At 38.0% G+C, this 17,817-nt stretch overlaps 1 protein-coding gene across 2 annotated transcripts in view; it reads left to right on the top strand.

Moving 5' to 3' along the window:
• Positions 1-17,817, top strand: part of SHTN1 (shootin 1) — a 101,386-nt gene that overhangs the window by 66,457 nt on the left and 17,112 nt on the right. The window contains exons 13-16 of one of the 2 annotated variants that reach the window (XM_043925262.1): positions 3,411-3,520; positions 6,812-6,865; positions 12,209-12,329; positions 16,639-16,831. In XM_043925262.1, coding sequence (XP_043781197.1) covers positions 3,411-3,520; positions 6,812-6,865; positions 12,209-12,329; positions 16,639-16,831 — 478 coding nt within the window. The remainder of the gene's footprint in view (positions 1-3,410; positions 3,521-6,811; positions 6,866-12,208; positions 12,330-16,638; positions 16,832-17,817) is intronic. The other variant, XM_043925263.1, reaches the window with a different exon arrangement.

Here is a 17,817-nt window from a genome sequence, read left to right as displayed (position 1 = left end):
GTTGGCCTGCTTTTCAGTTTTGCAGTGGAGAAGCGTTTCTTGCTAGGTTATGACTCTTCAAAAGCTTGATTGTAGGGAAGGCCTTTGAAATATTTTAGAAGTAGTCGTAAGATCTCAATACAAGAAAGCATTACATACTTTGCAGTTAGTAACTCTAATTTTGATGAGTGCATTTATTGAGTAGCTTCTGAGATTTGAGAGGTATGCTTGCTCTTTATCATATTTGATATTTAGGTCACTTAATTTGTTGATATTGTCTTACCTCAGTTTGCTAATCTGTAGAATGGGACTAATAGTTCCTATTTCATGGGATTGTTCTGAGAATTATGAGTCTCACCACAGGTAAAGTATTTAGAGTAGTGCCCAGACATAGAAAATACGCAAAATGTTCAGTAGAAAAATACAGACATGGTACCAACCACTGTGAAGGGCAGAAGTTCTCATTTGGCAGACTCTTGTGATCATTGTCATTAAGGAAATTTTCTTAACTTTATGATCTTAGATCAAATCCAAACTTATTCAACCATGACCTGTTCTTTAGAAATTTTGTACCTCATGATGACATAAGTTTTTTAAATGCCTTTAAAAAATGTTACCGAAAAAAAAAAATGTTATCGAAAGTGAAAAGTAAACCGGTGAAATTTAGAAATTCATTTTAGTTTCCTCTAGGTAGTAACAAAAGGTTTTACTGAGCAATAATGTAGTGGTTTTGTCTGTGAGTCTTTTTTTTTTTTTTGAAGAGCTAACTTATTTTTCAAGTGGGTCTTAAAATTTAAGCCTCAATTAATTACATGTAGCTTTCTGATCCAAGACTGACCTTGAAGCACTAACTCAAAGAACATTTGATTTTATTTTCCTGTGGCAGTTCAATAACATTACACCCCTTGTCTTCGTTGGTCCCTTTTCTTTAATCTCCAGTAGCCTGCATATTTCTATTGTCCCCCTGATTACATGCTTTTGTGAGACAATTACCAACTGCGTGATTGCAGAAAAGAATTACAAAACATACCATGAGCTCTCTGTAGGTGATTCTTGCAGATTTATTAGAACTGCTTAATAGTTCAGAAGTTCGTGTAGATTGCTTTTTGCTAGTTCAGAAACAGGGTTGGTGAGAGAGAGCTTGTGTAGCTAACCAAGCCTCGTATTGTGCCTGAGTAGGGAATCTGATCAGAGTGATTTCTTTTCCTTAAGACCAATTAAGCCTTTACATTTGAAAATGCCTGAGACATTAAAGCCTGGTTTATCATCTGTACACAATGCAGATAGTGGCACTTCTCTGAATTATCACTATGATTCTGGCAAGCAAAAATAAGAAACTACTTTAAATTCCTGCTATGTTAGATGCTGCAGCAGATCTGAATGGTGTTGACCATAATTCTCCATCTGTCTGCCTTAATTAGTTTTTGTATGGTGCATTTAATTGGGTTTCAATCATTCCTTACAGAGTGCTAATCTGTTTGTAGGCGGTGTTCCCGTTGCCGTGCGGCTCTTCCCAAGTCTTACTCAAAATGGCAGCCTTTCTGAATATCAAATATTTTCTGAAGATTTTTTTTTTTAATTCCCAGGAATAAATTCCATACCCTCACCAGGTGCTTGAATGACAGATATGGGTCTTACTTCCTCTCATTCTGAAAAGGGTCAGCAAAAGCACTGTGTGGTGTGCAGTAGGTATTAGCTATTGAATGAGTGAGTTGGTAAATGAGTGAGTGAGTGAATGAATTTCTATTCATGGTAATTTTCTTGTCTGTCCCCTTGTTGATGTTCGTGAGCAGAGGTGGCCCTAGAATATACTGCCTGAGGGCACGTCGTTGATCCTTCTACAGTTTTGTCATCCATCTGTTGGTGGATGCGTTCTCACTTTGGTGCCATGAATCCCATGTTGTCTGGCAAAAGATACTTTTTTTAACTTCTAGAACTGTAAAATGCTGCTTGGATACTGAGAAGTTTGAATTCCCAGCTTTTCAGTGGCTTATGAGGGTGCACAAAAACTATTTGAAATCAGGACTGTGTGAGAAAACCTAGGTCATGGTGGTGGATGTAGCAGTGATCCAGTCACTGTGATGTTGCAGAATAGAGGATGATGGATCCTTCTGCATTCCCTGTGTCGATCCCACTTCCCTCTCCCCCAGCATGCATGAGAGGAGTAGCTTCTCTGAGTTAGAGTGGAGTCTGCCATGTAGCAGTAAAAGAAGCCATGATTTAGGCCTCCTTGGCGCAAAGCCTGACACCACTGTGAATTAGCTGAGGGATATATAAGTAATTGTGATTGCCTACATCTAGAAGCCATCTTTTTGAGGTTTAATTATTTCTGCTCACATAATAAAACTATGGATAGCCATTTGAAGCCTGAACTTTTAGCAAGTCAGTCAATAGGTAGGTACTTGCTGAGTGTCCAACATATGACTGCCCCACAGTGTGGAGTCCATTAAAGTTGCTAATTGGAGGGTCTTTGTGAGATATTTAAACTTAAACGTAGTGGATGCAATGATTTAGCTGGAGATAAATACAAAATCTAGGGCTGCGTAAATAGTGATAAATGTTCCAAAATGATTCAGTGATTTTGATCAAGCTGTCCTGCAAGAGACAACTTTCACTATTCTGACCAACAAGTCTTAGTTCATCTCAGTTGTATTCATCTATTTGATACATTTTTCCACAGCTTTATTGTTTTTCCAGCAAAAGAGTGTAAAGATTAAACTATAGACCCTGAATTATTTTTATCAAGTTTGATTACTTAATTGCAGTCATTTTTGTATGTATGTTTTCTTTCAACATTGACAGTTTTAAAAGACTTGAAAAAGGTTTGCTAAAGTGTTTCCTTCCCATGTGATTCTTAAACAAAAGATGACAATTTAAAAATAGATTTTATCTATGTGCTGCTCATCTTCTGACTGTGGATTTCTTCCAACAGGTAAAAAGATCTCTTTGATCTTTTATTTTCTAATGGGCTTTTCGATGATTATTCCTGCTTTGGGCTAATTTCTTTTACATAGGTTATACTACAAATTACAAAAACATCTCTGAGGCAAAGGTGAATGATTATTTGGAGTTAGGTACAAAATTGGATTTTTGAGGACCTGGAGAGATCCAGGTCTTTTATTATGTTGACAAACGGAACAAAATCGACTTTGTTTAACGTAGATGAGCCAATATTGATTTCCAGGCTAAAAATTAGACCTTAAGTTTTATAACTCTTATTTCTCAAAGCAAACCTCTTATTAAAAGGTTTTTTATTGAAAAAATACTGCTACCTGGGAGCTGTTAACCTTAGTAAATTATTGGTGTTTTGTGACTCTGTCTGAAAAATGACTGTGGTTAATTACATAGTGCAATCTTTCCAAGTCACCAGAAGCAGGAAGTAATTGTTTTCTTGTAACATAAGATGATTTACGTGTGTGTGTTTTGAATAGCTGAAGAAGTCACAGACCTGAAGCGGCAAGCAGTTGAAGAGATGATGGACAGAATTAAAAAGGGAGTTCATCTCAGGCCGGTCAATCAGACGGCTAGGCCCAATGCAAAGGTATGGAATGACTAGATGCTTTTCCCCCTTGATGTTTCTTTTTTCAAATGTAAAATTTGATGAAAGCTACATTAGAATTGACTGTCAAATCTGAGGTTAAGGATCACGTGTCATAAAAACCTTTGCTTCCATGAAAGCACGTTTCAGGAGGACTCTGACTCATGGTAAACCTCAGACACTCCAGGAAGTATGGGTTTGGCCAGAAAGTTCGTTTGGGTTTCCTATAAGCTCTTACGGGAAACCCGGATGAACTTTTGGCCAGCCCCAAAGTCCTGTGATTGGGTGCCGTCTACTTGAGAGAGACAGTATAATTCAGCAAATATTTATTGAGTATCTGCTATGTGCCAAGTACTATCTAAGGCCCTGGGAATAAAGCAGTGAACAAGAGACAAAGATTCTTGCCTTCCTGGGGCTTCTTTTCCATGTGTCGAGGATAATCATACCATAACAGACCTCAGGCAGCTTTTGAAAAATAGTGAGGTTTATATGATTAACCTCATTAATTTCAAAAACCCACTCCAGGTCACTTCAAGGAGAAACTTGTTATATATCTATATCTTCTAAACTAGACCACAGTGAGCTCCAGGACTGTGGAAGCACCCAGCCTCTGATTCAGAACTTTTCCTTTCCTCTGTATGTCTGTCCTACTTAAATAGACCCAATCATAGAGCTTTTGACATTTTTCTTGAAACATGTTTTTTTCTTTCCTCAACCAAATAAGGTATTAGCAAATTTCTCTTTCCTCTTCCTCTTCTTTTAAACTGAACTTTATGGTTCTTTCTCACTCTCAAGGATGCCCCCTCTTCAGCTGCTTTGGTGTTCTCACGTGTCATGACTGTTCATTAGAAATTCTGCTGGGCTTTTAAAGTTGCCTCTTTGTCACCGGCAGACAAGATCGCTGGGCAGGGCAGAAATAGCCATGGTGTGGGCGGTCCACGGAGAGGGGGCTGAGCAGAGGGAATGAATATTTCGTTCCAAGAGAGGATTTACATCTAGTGCAGCTTCAGCCAGCTATGGGGAATAATTCAGTCCTATGCTAGTGCTCTGAAAGCAGACAGAATGTGCATCTTGACGAGAAGCTGAGTGTGTGAACACGCAGTGCCAGTGTCTAGTGAGTGAAGGGCACTGTTGTTGGAGTTGGGTACTTGCATGTGGTCACCCAGCTTCCCAGGCTTCTTCTCCATAGAATACCATCTGTGACTCACACAGTTGTCATCAAGGTCAAATGGAATAAAATGTGAAAACACTTTAAAATGCAGGGTCTAAGTAGAACCTTAGAAAGAGAATACATTTTTATGGTTTTCATGTCACAACTATTTGGGAAAGAATAGCAAAACCAAGTTATTATTAGAGGAAAAATGCAGTGTCATAAAAGAAACAAAATTAGTTTAGAAAGAAAAATGTTGAAAACTTCTTAAATCGTAAGCAATCAGTGTTCTGTGTGTACTTTCATTTTCAGAATATCACTGTGTCCTTTTTCTTTCATGCCGTGGCTCTTTCAGCAGTTACACATTATTTAATGTCAATTCAAAACCTGGAAAACACCTGAACAAGGATCAATGGACAACTGTTTTGTTTTTTTTTTTCCTGCTGGTAATCATTAAACTATGTAGATATAGTGCTGAATGACCTGGTCAGTAACCTTTAAAACAAATGGTCACCGCATGCTGCAGTCCACACTTCTTGCCCCAGTACCATCAGCGCTTTCCTGATATGTCACCAGTTGTGCGAATATGCAGTCCAAGCTTGAAAAAGCTTGTGCAGTCAGAGGGCAACTTGAGTGGCATAGCAGCACCTTTGAGTATGCCTATAGCCAGGGCATTTGTTCCAAAGTCGTAACTTCTCACCAAACAGCTTACCTGCAAAAGTCAGGCCTGCCTTGAAGGTACTCACTTAACTGCATATTACTGAATTCCTTGATGCTGTTGGTGGTGCTGGTGTGGTTAAAATTAGTGTCTTAGAGCTTTTGACTGGCACCGATGGCATGTATATATCACAGAAAACTGAGGCTCCGGAAATCAGATGCCTTAGTCTAATTTGTACATGAGCAGCAAACCTCTCTCTCTCTCACTTTTCCTGACTGTACAATTAAAAAAAAATCGGAATAGGATCTTATTCTTTTATCACCTTTTGAGAGGAAAGGATGATAGGTTGCAATGAATCACCTCCCATTTCTTGATGCAAGATTAGCCTGGCCTCTTTTCTAAGAATGAGAGGCCTGAGGCATTCCTTTCACTGTGACTTGCAGGTTTTCTCTTTACCTCTATCCTTTGTGAAAGGAAGTGGTATAAGGAAAATCAGAGATTTCTTTTTTTTTTTTCAGTTGTCTTTTCATTGAGGGCCTCACGCCAAATTTTCCTTCTCTTAAATCAGTTGGGGGATCCACAGAAACTGTTAGGTATGGTGGGGCAGGCAAGTGTTACCCAGAACTTCATTTCAAATGATTTTATTCATGGTGTCGCCAGATGAGAGCTGGACTTGTCATCAAGACACTGGCCTCAAATACAGAATTCCTCAAGGTGAAACTTTCCTCATAAATAAGATGAAGTGGGGACTTCCCTGGTGGTCTGTGGCTAAGACTCCACACGCCCAATGCAGGGGGCCTGGGTTCGATTCCTGGTCAGGGAACGAGATCCCACATGCTACGCTAAGACCTGGCACAGCCAAATAAATAAATAAATATTTTTTTTAAAAAAAGATGAAGTGCTTGGACTACATACCCTCTGAGGTCTTTTACTGCCTTGAGAGCCAGTGGTGCTAACGTTCTCCTATAATGCGGGTTCTTTGCTGATCCCTGTTATGAAATTCGTGAGATGAGACCTCCCAGGCCTCTGTGAGCTGGCCTTCGCCCGGAACTGATGGAGCTGAGAGAGGTTTTCTGCTCTGTCGCTTGCTTTCTGCTCTGCATTGCTACTTTCCTGGTCCTCACTTGCTGGCTCAAGTCCAGCAATGAGAGTGGAGAAAAGTTTGTTGTAAAATGTTCTAAATTATTTGGAATTAAATATTTGAAATTTAATCTTTTCTACATATGATAATAGCAAGAAGTAACAAAACATGTAGACGAATAGTGGCTCGAATCCTTTTGCTTTGACTAGCACCTCTAATTTTCTGTTTAACTGCCCCCATCTGAGCACTAACATGTCTAATTTTTTTTCCTGTTAGACATCGACCTAATTATTAAAACACATAGTCAATATAATATAAGTTACCAACACTTCGCCATGTAAAAATCTTTGTTTGGTATGTTAAAACCGAATTACTCAGTTGTTTTTCTTCTTTTTAAAATTGTAGCCAGAATCTGCAAAAGGCTCTGAAAGTGCAGTGAATGAACTAAAAGGAATGCTGGTAAGAATAGATCTCAGTTTATTACTTAGTTAATGGGAAAATGGAAGAATATTTTTAAATTCTACTTTGATGATTTTATATATTTTGATATATATATATTTGATATATATTTATATATTTTGATATATTTTAGTTCCATTTACAATAAGCCTCATTACTTGTGATAGTTTACTCGATTGTGCTGTGGACTCCTGCATTGGTTGTGTTAATAATATGTCAGTACTCTGCTGTTTCTATTCTAAAAGAATGGGTACACTTCCCCCCAAATCATTGTCTCCTGTTCTTGTCCTCCAATCCTTGCATTGCAGCATGAAGATAAAGTGTCTGGCCAGATGTGAGAATCAGCACATGCTTGTTGATACCAGAAATATAGTATATATATTATACATATAGTAGATAGATATAAATATAGTAGATAATCTTATAAGTAAATCTCTATATAGATGACAGTACATTTATTTATAAGTAAATCTACAATAAATATAGTAGATAATAACAGTATATTGAATAGTAGTATCTCATATGAGTGGTGCTTAACTTTGGAGAATGAAAGCAGAATTCTTGGCACCTAAATATAAATCTGAGCTTCTACCCAAATGTGTTAGCATCAGAGTCACAGTCTGCTTTCCTCACAGTTTAAAAAAAGTCATTTGATCGTAAATTGGAGAATAAAATAAAAGTTCCTTTCTTTATGTTACTAATTTCATTTTCTGAAAGTAATTCACATCCATTGGAGAACATGCTTAATGCCCATCTCTAGTCATATTTCTTCTTTCCAAAGTCTGAGCTTTTGCCAACAGAATAAATGAATACTGTCCTGTCCAACAGTTTCTGTCAGAGACAAACGCCTCACTTAGAAAATGTTTCAGATGCTAAGAGCTCTATTCTCAGATCCTGTTACAGTCTCAATACCAGTTATTATGCACAGTAAGTCAACAAACATGGGGGCGGAGGTACAGAGCTAATATTCCCATGTTTGTTGTTACTGCGCTAATTATGCATTGCATGCAGACATCCACATAATTGTGGTAAACAAAATTATTTTCATCAAGCATGAAACAGTGACTTAACTCAGAATGGCTTAATTAGTTTGCTGTAGTTTTTAGGTGAGTGGAATTAGTACTTATGAGAGGTATGCAATACTGGCTAACAGTGGTGGCCTCCCTACAGAATAAAGTATTAAAATCATTGAAAAAAATAGGTGGTTATTATCTAATGGTTTCTTTGGGGAGAAAATTTTGTTATCCAGTGTTCTGGTAAGGAAGATGCCCTATGACAGTCTTCTTTGTTGTCTCTACATTATACTGTTAATTCTTGTTCGTAAAGATGCCCTCAGGGTATTCTGAGGTTCTACGGTTATAGTTCTGATCCTCAATGAAAAGGTAAACTGCACTCAGTTTGTTGTTAAAATTAGGTTTAAAAAATCAGTCATCAACATGAGACACATGTGATATTTGATTACCCAAGATATCCCACTTCCTGATAATGCTGGATGGTAGCAAGTTTACTGAATCACAGCATTGCTTTTAAAGGTCATGTTCACTAGACACTCATACTCACTATAGTTTTGTGCCACTTCAAGGAGAGAAATTCCTGAACAGGTTTTTGTAGAATAATTTGCAAATTATAGAAACTGTTAAAATGTCTTTCTTTTCTGTAGAAAAGAAACCCTAACCCTAACCCCATCCTCTTTTGCCCTGGGTATATCATTAGATTTCCCTTCCTTACGTGGTATTAATGTGTATCACTAACAGCTGTTATTCTTTTCCTTACATTTTTAAGAAGTGGAACTCAAGATGCCCTCCCCTAGTTTCCTCTGCCCAAATGGCAACTTTGCACTACCACTACAGAAGTTGCCTTTGAAGGCTGATGGATCACTTGGAGTTCCTAGTCACCTTGAGCCAAGACACCATACAACTTCTTTTAGGACAGAAACGAAGCGCCCCTCCCCATTAGATGGGGCTCTATTGGTGCTTCCTGCTGGAGTTCAGACTATTAGGAGTTAGTACCAAGCAAAGCACATGCCACCAACCTCACAGTCATGGCCTTTGAGAAACAAACATGAAAAGAACAGGAAAAGTCTGCCGATCGTGTACTGAAGTGGAGTATGAGCACTGGTACCAAGAGATACCAAGAAGCACTGGGTTCATTCTGTTCCTGAACAGAAACCAGGAATGAGCTCGGTGTACAGGTGTTTTTGCTGAAATGAAAGTGACCTGAGTTGTAAGCCTACCACTGACACTTAGCACATGGGTAGAAAACACATCTCGTGTTTTGGGGAGTTGGAAAACCTCACTCTTTCCTACACTTTTCAGGTCAACTTTTAAAAGTCTCAGTGTTGACTGAACTTACTTTTCCAAGTCTATTTGCACTTAATTTTTAAAGTTGTGTAGTCTGTGGATAGAAATATATACAGTTCACTTCTCATAGTCACACAAGGGTTTTGGAAATCTCTGGAGACACCCCAGCCATTTAAAAGACACTCTTAAGTGAAGATGATGATTTCCAAAGAATGAATCAGTAGAAATTAATCTGAAAGTCTCAAGTTCAGTTGCCTCTAAATCAAAGAGACAAAACCAGCTTTTTAAAAATTCTCTTTTAGGTCTTTTTGAACGTTTTGAGTTTTTGTCAAATTACTCCCTGACCATTAGATTTGTCAGTTTTATGAACATTTAACTAACATGAAGATTAACAATTTATTGACCAGAGACGTTTCAATATTCACTTACATAACAAATCACTGGCCACTGGCATTAATTTTTGCAAAATCTCCCAGTCAGTAATATGTTAAAACTGGTAAATGATGAAAGTGGCTTGAAGTAGAAACAGAGTACTGTTCTAGAAATTAGAAAAGCCAAGTTCAAGGTTCAGCCCTATTACCCACTTATTGTGGGACTTGGCTCCAAACTCCTAGGGATTCTCTTCTCTGTGAAGTGAAGGAATTGTATGTACCACGTGGTAATTTCTGATTCTCTAATTTTATGATTATAATATAAATAGATAATTAAGACAATCTCAGTACTTTATTAGCTGAGCTCCTGGGTCATGTCGGTTGAGATCAGTGCAGAAACCTTTCCTCCAGAATTGCCTCCATATTTAAAGTTTGCTCAGATATTAACTGAATCAACCATCTCAGCCAGTGAATGGAGAAAGAAGTTGGGGATTCAGGGATTAGAACTTGGAAAATGGATTCCTTCAAGTATCTGGTGTGATGAGAGGGTAGCTCGCCACAGTCAGGAGTTTGGGGAAATAATGCTTTTATCCAAACAAAAATAGAGAATATTGTAAAAGATAAATTCTTCAATAAAAGATGTCCCTGGATGGTGTATGGGTATGTATGTGTACATACACATATTCGCAGACACATAACTTTTTCTTGAATTAACTCCAGCCATTAGAAATAGCATGCAGAATATCCTTGATATTCAAATAACTTGAATATCAAATTGGATATCACTCATAGTTTTATGAGTGATTTTAATAGTAATGGCCATGAGTTTTTCTGTTTACAAATGGTACAACTTTTTAAGAATCATCAGCACAAATGATTTGGGAATATTTTTTCTAATACATTAAAAAAATTTTATCTAAGTTGATTTTAGTTCTGTTTTCATTACCTTATCAGTGTCAATCCTGCCTTACTGTATAACTCTTTGATGAGTGGGTATAGATCCTCATTAACTGTTAAATAAATAAAATTATCTGATTTTTAAAAATTATAAAATAATTATAGTGTTACATGTAATATGACTTTCCTTTAATGTATTTTATGAATTTTTGCAATAAATCAAGAGGAGAAAGAGGTTCTTCCAGAGGGAAAACGTTGGATACCTGATTAAAATGTGAGCCTTATGTATTTTACACATCAGTTTTGGTTAGCTAGCTAACAGCAGAAGACTATTATCTCCTAATCTTATCAGTCAGTTTTCTGACAACAGACTGCTTTTCTGTAACTTTGTGCTGTTAGGTGGAGAAAAACACCTTTGTAAACAAAACAGCATAGTAAATAACCTATATCATGTGAGATTTGCAACTATCTAATTTTACAAGCTACTTTTTTTGTTTTATAGGCTAAAGAAGAAATATGAGTTACCATTTTAGTCAGTAGGATTCTTAGAATCCTTCAGGAAGTTGGCAGGGGGCAGGGAGCAGGATTAAGGCAAACCCACAGTGAGCTGAGATGACAAAGGCTGGCCTGTTTGTTAGCCTTGGTGGACAAAGGCTGCCTTCCAACTCTGCCATGAAGTCTGGCAAGTTATACCTGACTTGAGGTTCTGATTTTCTCTGATCAGAAGATTGTGGTTCAACTGGGTTGTTTTTTTTTTTTTAATCCCTGCTCCCCCACGAGCCTGTGGCACAGCTGAGGAGGGCTATTTCGAAGAAATAGTGGGCATTTCTTAGAAAAGAAAATGGACCACTTGTAATGGTGGGATGCTGAATCCTTACCCCTTAAATCTGAGAAGAAGCGCGTCACCCAGTGTTCTGTACAAACACTTGATCAGTCATGGAGCCAGGAAACCATAGCTCTCCCTCCTTAAAGTACTTCCCGGAGGAGCCAGGGCAGGAAGCACTCCCTGGGTCTCTCTCAGGCCTCTTGAAAGTCAGCACTGCTTTCAGCAGGAGCCCAGCTCTACGGCGGCGGCGGCGTCTCTTGTTTTTCCTGCAGCGTCTTCTGGGTCCTAACTAACACAGTCCCTGCCTCCTCCGTTCAGCAGTGTGGGATGGCGGTGCCGGCCCTTCCTTGCCTCCCTGTGTGGTTATAACCCTTCCTCTTTCACAATGAAGTCGAGGTGTGTTCAGTACAGCGCTTCTTTGGGTAAGCCACGGGAGAGCACTCTGTGCCTCCTTTGGCAGCGCGACACCGTTATCGCCAGGTGCAGCCAGGCTCATTCTCTCTGAAGAATCAGCCACATATTTCAGTGCCGCAAGGACATGGGTTCAGTAACTCGTGGCTGCCATATCAAGATAACCTTCTCAGGTGAGTTCAGTGTATCCGTTCTCTTCTCCACGTGGTTGATCAACACACATCAGAATCTTAGTCATCAATGTGCAAGTACCTTCCCACCGCTGAATTTCATACAGCTAGTCCATCGAGAGGTGTTCTTGTGCCGTTCTTTTGCTACGAAAGCTCGACATCTTACATCATCAGTAGCGTCTTCTTAAATGATCCAACACTATGTGTTGTTAAAGATGTGTACATTAAAAATACATATAGAGCAAATTCATTTTTAGTTCCTAATTCCATTCAAATTCTGGTAATGTTTTGGTGGTTTGACTTTTATATTCTTTTGTGTATTGTATTAAGACATTAACCTTTTTGTTTTTGTTTTGTTTTCACTTTAGGGGACACTTAACACATCCACTAGTTCAAGAAGCTTAAAATCCCTTCACACTGAAAACAGTGAAACTGAGTTAGAAAGGATTTTGCGCCGCAGAAAGTTGACAACAGAAGCAGATAGCAGTAGTAAGCTGATTTGAATTCTCCGCAGTTCTACTCTTCCTCTCTTAAGCATCTTCCTTTCAGTCTCTTTTTTAACAGAAAATGATCTTTCTAAAATTATTAATAAACTTTTTTTGATGTGAATGAGAAGTATTGGATGGGCAAAGGTACTTAGGGATATCTCATAAAAGCTCTTATGTATTTTTATTTATTGGCATGTTTGTTTAGTTATTTGTAGGGAATCAGGGTCTTATGGATCTGCCTTGCTGAATGCAGGATGTCCTGTGGTTAAAAACATTCAGGAAGGGCTTTGGTAACAATGTTGAGGGAAGGCTCCCTAACCAGAGGGCATGAGTTTAATTCACTGCTTACCCTACAAGCAAATTGCTCAACCTCTCTCTGTGCCTCAGTTTCTTCATCTATAAAACGAGAATAATAAAAGCACTACCTCATAGACTTATTTCAAAGATCAAGTTATTATGTTTTAATATATATAAACAGTGCTTAGCACAATGCCTGGGACAAAGCACATAATAACTAGTAATAATAGTAGTAATTACAAATCAGTTACAAATGTAGAGAGATAGTCTTTATTTTTCATATCCATTTAGTTTATTGCCTCTGCCTGTGAACCAAGTGAATGAGAAAGTCCACCTCTATCACCCACTATAAATGACCGTCTGAGCATCTTGAGATCACAGTTTGCATTGCTGTCATGACATACATGTATGTCATCATGTGTTCCAGAACTCACTTTGTATGTCTACAGATTTTTTTCCATCAGCTTGGTCATGGGAAGTAGCAGGAACCTTTGTGAGGTTTTCCCCCTTGTTGCCAGGAGGCTAGTTTTGAAAAACACGATAAACTAGCATTAACAGTGACCATAGCTAATGGACTGAATCTTTTAGACTGTGTTAAATCAACTCCAATTAGTCTATCACAACAGTTTACATTTGCATTGCCATCATGTCTATCAGGTTTAAATTGCTAGAATATTAAGGGTTTGGGGTTTTGATAATCAAGTTCTAGTTTGCATATAGAAAGTGAAAGTGAAAGTTGCTCCATTGTATCCAGCTCTTTGCCACCCCATGGACTGTATAGTCCATGGAATTCTCCGGGCCAGAATATAGGAGTGGGTAGCTTTTCCCTTCTCCAGGAGATCTTCCCAACCCAAGGATCAAACCCAGGTCTCCCTCATTGCAGGCAGATTCTTTACCAGCTGAGTCACAAGGGAAGCCCAGTTTGCATATAGGGATTTATTCAATTGAGTAAATTGGTTCCTTGAACCAGAAGCAGCATAATACCAGCCAAACCTTTTTTTTTTTTTTTAATAAAAAAGTGAAACCTTTGAGTCGTCCTGAAAAAAAATTAGCCGTCCAGTTTTTAGTTTGGATTAGAAATTCTGTTAATATCCTATAAGAATTAACAACTCTCACCCCTAGAAAAAATAACCACCTCTCAGGAAAAATAAAGGATACCGTAGAAGAGTTTTTGTCTTGACATGTGCTTTACAAGCTTTTACCAGCCTCCACAATGAATTATTATTCATTTGCGACTTAATCAGTGCTATGACTTTTCCAGCATTTCATCCTGAAAGTATTCGGGTAGTCGTCATTCATAGTCGTCATTCATTTTTAGGACTTTGTGAATGCCATTTTAGTGCTCTGTCATTTACATTTTTTATTTTGCCCCTGACCTTTATGTTCCTCCAGAAACATTCTTACTTCAATCTCTTGGTCAAACATGCAGCACTCGCTATTTCAGAGTTAGTTTTCCGTGGGAGAAATGAGGAAACATTTTCATTTTAGTCAGTATGGAAAGCTGAATATTTCAAATGTGGAGAAAGGTAGGAACATATTTTATAGGCATGATGAGAATCTTTCGTTTTATTGATTACATTCCACCAGCATACAGATATTCAAGGTATCATTTGAGGCAAGTTATAATAAGAGATTCAGTAGAATCATTAACATTTAGGTAGAGAAATAAGAACTGTGTAATTGGCAGGGTAAAGAGGAAACATACTAAAGGGAGTGGCTTGTAGGTGAGCAGAAATGTTCTTTTGAGTAGCCAAAGCAAAAAAAAAAAAAAAGCGAGAGGAAACAAACTTCAATCTCTATCACCTAGTAAAAGAAATCATACCATTTTTTTTAAACATAGTTCGTCTGTTTTCGAAGGATCAAGTTCGCAGAGGTATTTACTATGTAAATCTTTTTATAAAGGTCACGGAATGAGAAAGTGAAATTCCAGGGGAACAAATAAGGAGCTGAATAGCACAGCTGCATGGTGGGAGCAGATTACAAAGATGAGTTTGTTAAGCTTGTTCCTCGGGTGCATTTGAGTCTCTGAGGTTTTTTCCTTGGCACACAAAGGCTTATGGGAAGGCTAAAGGTGAGGTCACAGAATGTAGAGAGGAAGCATCCTGAGAGGCAGAGGCCGCCTGAGCTTGGCTGAACTCACATCTCAGGTTTGTCAGAATCTCTGCCAACAGCCAGAGAAGCACCTCTTCCTTTAGACTTTTTTTTAATGGGGTTAACTGGTACTTCCTTGATTTACCTAGATTTGTGGCCTACAAAACGGACATTTCAAAGAGCTCCAAGTGCCCCTCAGAAAATATTTGGACAGCTTAAACAGGATGCGATAATAATAATAATATTAAAATTCATCATCATCTTAAACATTAAGCATTTTTCTTCATATTTTTCTTTTGTATGTAATGAAAACATGAGTTCTGGCTCAGCTCAACCACCCTCCCCACTTTTTAATTGGCTTAGTTGCAGAACAAGCAGCAGGCGTTGGTGTATATTCAGAAACTAGATCTTGCATTTCTACAGGGACAGATTGTTTAAAGCTACTGGGTGTTTCAGTCAGCAGTTACCTAAGAGCAGAATAGAGCTGCTCTGAAGCAAATATTGAGCTCACCTTCAGATGTTATACTTTTTGGAATGGACTTTCTTGATCTTTCTGCCCTTTTCTCTTTACTCCCTCATTGCCATGCAGCATGAGGCTTGTCACAGGCAGGAGAGAGAGGCCTTTTGACCCAGAATATTCTATAATGTCACAAATTTGTCTGCTTCGATGGTATAGAGAAATCAATGAGAGGCAGACAGTGATGCTCTGTGAGCTGAGGCTTTCCACCAGACCAGGGGAATTAAGTCTAAAGGAGCTGCAGTCACAGAATGGCTGAACAATTTTCTAGCCTCTCTTATACAAGTTTTTCAAATTAGAACTTCATTTTTGGAGTTCATATGTTATACTGCTGTAATACATGACACATTTATATGCAAATATAAGAATAAAATTCCAGAGCTTAATATTAGTGATCAAGGATTAGGCAACATTTTGGATTGTACCCACCAGTACTTTTCCATTTTAGGAGACGATCTGACGTTGTTTAAGAATCAGAGACTCCCAAGTTTTGTTTTCTTCTTAGTGGCACCTTTCATGTTTGTTCTTTAGCTTAATTTTTTAGAAGTTCTAATTTTATTTGTACCTCTGTGACATTTTATAAATTATTTTGTTTTAAAAGAATAACTAAGGATTCCTTCTGAAGTTTCAGGAAAGACATACTAGAATCTTGCTTTGAAAAAGCTGTCTAGGATAGCAAGCATCTTCCTAACAGAAGATAGAAAAAAAGTAATGATGGAGTTTAGCTTCAGTGCCAGAAGTTTCAGATTGATATGCCAATAATTGTAGTAACAAGCCCTATTACAGTTTTCTGATCCTATCTAAAGGGTAGAAAAGTCCAAAAGGTAAACAGCTAAACTCTTTGCCACTTAATTTTTATAATCCTGTGTCTGTATTTTAACAGGAAGTAAATTCACTTACTTCTCAATCACATTAAAATGAAAATGTTCATAAAAGCTGTTTAATGCTCAGGAAGCCTTCATGAGCTTCTTAAAAACAGCTTTTTGACATCGTTCCATTTTTTTTTCTTTAAAATCAGAGCTCAGTTTGGGGAAGAATTAACTCTTGAGAGGCCAAATGATTCAAATAGGGCTGCCAGAAAGCCATATTCTGTGAGAAGTTAAGACTTGACAATTCCAGTGTTACCAAGGACTCTGATCAGTTGAGCGAACCATGGCCTGGGGTTTTATAGTTGCTTAAAAGTCTGTACACAGTTTCTCAGCATGGTCCTGCTGCCCTGAAAAGCATTGGTGCCAGCCAAGCAGAGCAGTTTTCTAATAGGAAGATTTTCCAGCATGCTCTTGAAATTTTAGCAAGTCTTGGCCTCTTCTCTTCCTGCGGGGTTTTCAGCTAATCTGTTTTTCAGTTCCATATTAATAAGCATCGAACAGAATTATTAAACTTGAGGTATGTGTTTGGTTTTAAGGTCCAACTGGAATATTAGCCACCTCAGAGTCCAAATCCATGCCCGTGTTGGGTTCTGTATCCAGTGTAACAAAAACAGCCTTGAACAAGAAAACTCTGGAGGCAGAATTCAACAGCCCGCCCCCCCCAACACCTGAGCCAGGTGAAGGGTCGTGTAAATGGGAAGGATGCTCAAGTTCCAAGGTTACATTTCAGTAAGTAATGATGCTCTTTACTAAGTAGTATGTAGAAAAAATCTGTGATGACTAATTTGTGTGCTACTTTGCTTTGTTTATCTTTTAGAGAGCTTTTGATTTGGTTAGCCAATAGATACTCTTCTTCCTTTGTTTGATGAGCCAACTTTTGATTCCAGGCTCCTAGCTTTAGAGGTCTAATGCTGATGCAAAGCAGATATGTATAAAGAGAATTCCATCCCTAACTGGTTTGGTAATCTGATTCTTCTTCTACACAAAGAATTGACTTGGATGATCCTTATTCAGCATCAGAAGACATTTAATCATTCTTTCAAGATTAAATACTTAGATCATTCCTCTTAATGGTTCATGAGTGGCCAAAGAAGATACTAGATCTTTCAGAAGATACTAGGTCTTCCAACTTACTTTGAAGGGTACGTTTTTACAACCTTATTTTCTGATTCTCAATTAAAATGTACTTTAATATTGCTCTGTCCTGAGATTGAAGACATGCTATGTAAAGAGTTACCTGGCTTGAAAAGTGGCACTTTGATTGTTAAAGAGTTAATCCTGCTATTGAATGTGTTTCAGACAGTTCTGGTGGAGGATCAATTTGTTTTATAACAATGGCAAGCTCTTTTTGAAATTAGTCTAGTTTTGCTTTAGTTCTCTTGCCAGGATGTCAGCTGGTTTGTCACACAAAGAAAAGGAAGAGGTGAGACAAATCAGATCAGCGAATATTGTAATCATGGTTAATTAAACCTCTGATTTCCTGTTCTATCAGGAAAGAAAGAATCCTTTTTTTTTGGTAACTCTACCTGTCTTAGTTTTAAGGTGAAGCCTGGACAAATGAAGTTGAAATTCAGTTTAGATCTATTTTTGCCAACGGGTATTTTCTTCCAGTCTTGTATTTCTCTTATTGGTACTATTAACTTTTTTTCCCCTTCTTTTGGAATGAATGACCTTCTTCGCTGATTTACAGTTTTATCTAATTTCATTATGTTTAA

The sequence above is a fragment of the Cervus elaphus genome, chromosome 15, assembly GCF_910594005.1.
Source record: "Cervus elaphus chromosome 15, mCerEla1.1, whole genome shotgun sequence".
In the NCBI taxonomy this organism is placed as follows: Eukaryota; Metazoa; Chordata; class Mammalia; order Artiodactyla; family Cervidae; genus Cervus; species Cervus elaphus.
This window is presented reverse-complemented; position numbering and strand designations above follow the sequence as displayed.